This window comes from Plasmopara halstedii (assembly GCF_900000015.1).
Source record: "Plasmopara halstedii genome assembly, contig: Scaffold_2904, whole genome shotgun sequence".
Taxonomy (NCBI): Eukaryota; Oomycota; class Peronosporomycetes; order Peronosporales; family Peronosporaceae; genus Plasmopara; species Plasmopara halstedii.
In genome coordinates, this window is record NW_020189809.1 from 818,554 (window position 1) to 822,846 (window position 4,293).

The 4,293-nt window shown below is 43.1% G+C and overlaps 2 protein-coding genes across 2 annotated transcripts; one reads left to right on the forward strand and one right to left on the reverse strand.

Moving 5' to 3' along the window:
- Positions 1-1,501: 1,501 nt before the first annotated feature.
- Positions 1,502-2,012, reverse strand: PHALS_05590 (uncharacterized protein; the record flags this gene model as incomplete). Its single annotated transcript, XM_024719159.1, has 2 exons — positions 1,502-1,616; positions 1,675-2,012. The coding sequence occupies 2 exons, from the start codon at positions 2,010-2,012 to the stop codon at positions 1,502-1,504; spliced, it is 453 nt and encodes a 150-aa protein (XP_024584485.1).
- A 1,787-nt stretch (positions 2,013-3,799) lies between these two features.
- PHALS_05591 (uncharacterized protein) lies at positions 3,800-4,063 on the forward strand (the record flags this gene model as incomplete). Its single annotated transcript, XM_024719160.1, has 2 exons — positions 3,800-3,901; positions 3,968-4,063. The coding sequence occupies 2 exons, from the start codon at positions 3,800-3,802 to the stop codon at positions 4,061-4,063; spliced, it is 198 nt and encodes a 65-aa protein (XP_024584486.1).
- Positions 4,064-4,293: the final 230 nt, after the last annotated feature.

Here is a 4,293-nt window from a genome sequence, read left to right on the forward strand (position 1 = left end):
ATCTTATTTGAGTGCAGTCACATCATGCCCACCTCGTGTGCCCCCCCCTGTTACCAAGGTACATGTAACCCCGTTGCATAGGTAACCTATAGTTTTAGATTTAGGCGGCTCCGATGCAGATGAAACTGAGAATTACAAGCTACAATTTAGACGGAATGTTCATTAGTCTTGGCCAAAGGTTAAAGTTACTCTTAAAGTAAGTGATTTCTGATCCGCTGCACTCGTACTGAGTATAGAACGACAGCCACCGACTTTAGGTAAAAGAGCTACGGCAGCCCCGCTGCACCACGTCCTCGGTAGATGTATATATAGCATAGAGCGGTCCATCTCAGCGATTGATCAGTTGGGCCGGACTGCCCTGCCGGTCTGCTGGAGTATAGGGATTTCTGCTCTAGTGTATAACTTCATGGGCCACGCTCAAGTTACTGAACTTCTTGTTGTGATATTCACTACCATTGTTTGTCTGGATGTATCATATTCAGGCGATCACTTGACCTTCCATGAGCGACTTGTACTCCTTGAAGTGAGCTAGGACTTCACTCTTGGCCTTCATTAAGTACATTTAAACGTGGCGAGTTCACTCATCAAATTACACCACGATGAATCGAGCCCATCTTGAGGCTTCACTTCCATGAATTTCACTAAATGACTGTGAACAATCTCTTGTGATGCCCGAGTCTTAATCATACTGCTGCGAAATCATTGTCATTGTCAATGTTCCACATGCACAACCCTCGCACAGTACCGATGAGCCAAATGGACCTTGAGCATGGGAGTAACACTCACAACAGTGGACCATGACACAATTTTATCTTGATCTGCATGGCCCAGGCGAGTATGTCGCAGAAAGGATTGATCAGTGGATACTCACCGAGCATAACTCTCGCAGTATACCGTGACCGACTTCAGCGCAACAACTTCTTGACGCCGCAATCAATTCTCCCTTGAATAGCACCGCGCACTCACCAAGTCCAAAGCAGACCTTAGCTACCTGTATCGCTGACGCGAAAACCGACAATATTTAACGATCGAGGCCGGGGAAGTACAATACATCTCTAATCACGGCTCTTCGTCCGTTTTGCAAACCCAAGCGTACAGAAGTGACCCCTTTCACCGAAAGCCGATCACAACTAGCCATCAAGATATCCATTCTATCAACAATAAAGCAAAATGCTTCGAAATTATCTCGATAAAAAGTCAGGTGCGAACTCGCACCGCGGTTCTATCTCCACACATTATTAAAATCTTCACCGCCAGATAAAAAAAACATAAAGTCATCTGTCACACTCTTCTTATTTGGGCACCGGACACTTGTGACCAGTTTTGTTGCACTAACAGCGTAGTAGAAAATCACCGAATGAGGAACTAGCTCGACGACTCATCGCGTCCATTATTACGACCTTGACCAGCAAAATCACCACGGCGATCACGAAACATGCCGCGCATCATCAACAAATTGAAGGCTTCCTAATTTTTGCTTCTAGAGCGTATCATACTCACATCAGCCGCGGGCCTCGATAATCTTCACCATACATTCATATTTAGCCGACAGACTACCGAGAAAAATCACCAAGCGCTCAACGACCTTACTCTCGTCACCGACAGCAGCAAGACCGCTGCAAATTCATCGAATTTCAGTAGAAGCTCCATAATATCGTCACCAGGGGCCATCACAAACTCATGGAGTCTCTTGCAAAATTGGACACGGCTGTGAAAGCTTCGTTTGACGTGGAACACGCGCAAAATCGTCCACACGCCTCCGCAGCAGACAACGCATTTAGAATCATTAATTGGTAAGAAGTAATCAACTTTTTTGCAACGATGTCCAGCCCGTTCAGGTCGGCAGTCTTCCACCCGGTAGTTGCCTGCGCCGAAGTATTCTCGAGCTTTATCTCGAGATGGAAGAGCAACTTCTTCCGTGCTAGAGTCATGCGGATAGCGGACTCCCACAGAAAGTAGCTGTCATCCTTGAAAATGTCATCAGGACTTTTCGTGAGCAAATTTGTGCTCATAATTTAGAAACTAGCAAGAGAGGACACTGATGGGAACGGCGCAAAAATGGAAGTGAGACATACAAGGCCTAGACAGATGTATGGATCACCAACGACTCTAGTTGCCATATATCACTGACTGGCGCCTCGTCACCATCAATCTAAGACATGGCTTAAGCTTCTGCGAAATTCCGCGAGTGCTGACCGTCACTTGCCTTTTGGTGGACACCAATGAGACAATTTCGCTGTCCAGGGGGCGGTTGTACCCACTATCCTTGAATTAACATCTTTGAATACATGAACATAGACTGCGCTGCTTCTCAGCAAACATGTCTTGTTTCTTCGGAAACGTTAATAATTTATGTTTGATAACATGCTAACGTTTTTCTTGCTCACTTTTGTCTGTCAAGACAATAGCCTTGGATAAAACATGAATGACTTCGCCTATTGATATCCTCTTCATTTTAGTCCTGTCTGGAGGCTGTAACCATTCCTGTAAATTAACTTGTGAAATTGTTGGGCGGTGTGATTGGTGCAGCATCGCTTTTAGGCTCCCCAAAACTTCAAACTACGTGCACTATTTGTAGCGGGGCTGTCGTAGCTCTTTGCTCAAAGGAAGCTAAGCTAAGGTCACTGACCTTACACTCTATACCAGAACCAGTACGAGTGTAGCGCATCGCAATTTGCTACCTTCAAGGCAAGTGTACTTTTTTATTCAATTTTGAAACTATTTATTTTTTATTTTATTTGCGGCAGAGCCGCAAATATCTAAAACCTTAGATTTTCCTAATTAAATAGTAAAATTTAATTTTAACATGCATAACTAGTGGTAGCTTGTTACGATGTAGCCACATCATTGTGTTATCCCACAGACTTGTTATTTAATAACCTCTCAGATTCGAACCAAGATTTTCTGGTCACACCATCTTGTGTGACCCACCCTGCATACAAAATACGTGTGGCCATTACACTATAAGAGAAAGGTCACCTCCTATCCTAATCGATAAGAATAATGAGCATCAACAATTGCAACGATGTATTCTTGCATACAACATAAATCTCTTGAAGTATGCGTTCTTCATTAAGTGACGAAATCTCATATTTGCTTTGAAGCAGCGTCAATGTTGTTTGGAACGGCCACGTCGTTTTGCTTGGAATACTGACGCTGACGATTTAACACCAAGTGTCAACTGTTTCAGATGTGTAAAAAGCGATTGTCGTCAATCGGATAAGCCCCATCTTTCGTGACTATGAGACAAAAACTTGCCGGATCAACATTCAAAGAATCTAATCTGATTCGTCACAGGATGTCACCAGGTATTAAAGTGCTTTTACACCTCATTTTTCGTCTCGTAGATCTGAACTAAATATGTAATGCGAGTGTGTCTGCAAAGTCTTCTAGTGTACTTTAACTACTTAAATATAGTACAAGAGTAATTTGCGCAAGTCTGCTTAAAGTTCTCGTATGTAATGCGAGTGTGTCTGCAAAGTCTTCTAGTGTACTTTAACTACTAAAATATAGTAATTTGTGCAAGTCTGCTTAAGGAAAGTTCTTTTTTTGGTTTTTTAGATGTATTTAAATTATTAATTTTGAAATTTATATGTATGCTATGTAATATTTGAGTACTATCACTAATTTGCAGATGCTTCTTATGAATAGTAATCGCTCTGATTTTTCCCCTTACGAACAAACTCGAAATGTTTCTACTTTAAGATTCGATCACAATCTTTCCTCCCATCATTCAGGTAAGGACTTAATTTTGTAAAACAGATCCGGAAAAACGATCTGCCACTTCTGTCTTTCGATCATGCCTCGAAAACCAATTCATTACATAAAGAAGCTTTGGAGCCGACTATCCAGTTTCCGGGAAGATTTTGTCCAGTGCAACAAACGATATTATGCGCCTCCAGTATCTCCTCTCTCTTCTTCTCGCCAGTCTTACGGCTGAAGCCGTACTCTCGATACCCGCACATAGATCCCAGCACGAGGAACCAGAGTCAATGTCGGGCACTATTGCTCAGTGGAGAATTCACGGCAGTGGCCTCGATCGCCTTCGTGCGAGGAATGGTAAGAATATAACAGACGAAGAACGTATGCAAACGTTTCAACGTGTAGTATCGAAAGTCATCAATGTCTTGGGTTTGGTGAACGGAATATATGATCGGAAAATTCAGCTCGCTACTATCGACCGGATAATGAATATCAATGGAGTCATCCAAACACTTATGCTGGGATATCATCCTCTCCAGGTGAAGTCCTGGCTGGAGCACACCCCCGATCTCGCAGCCGATATGTCGACAG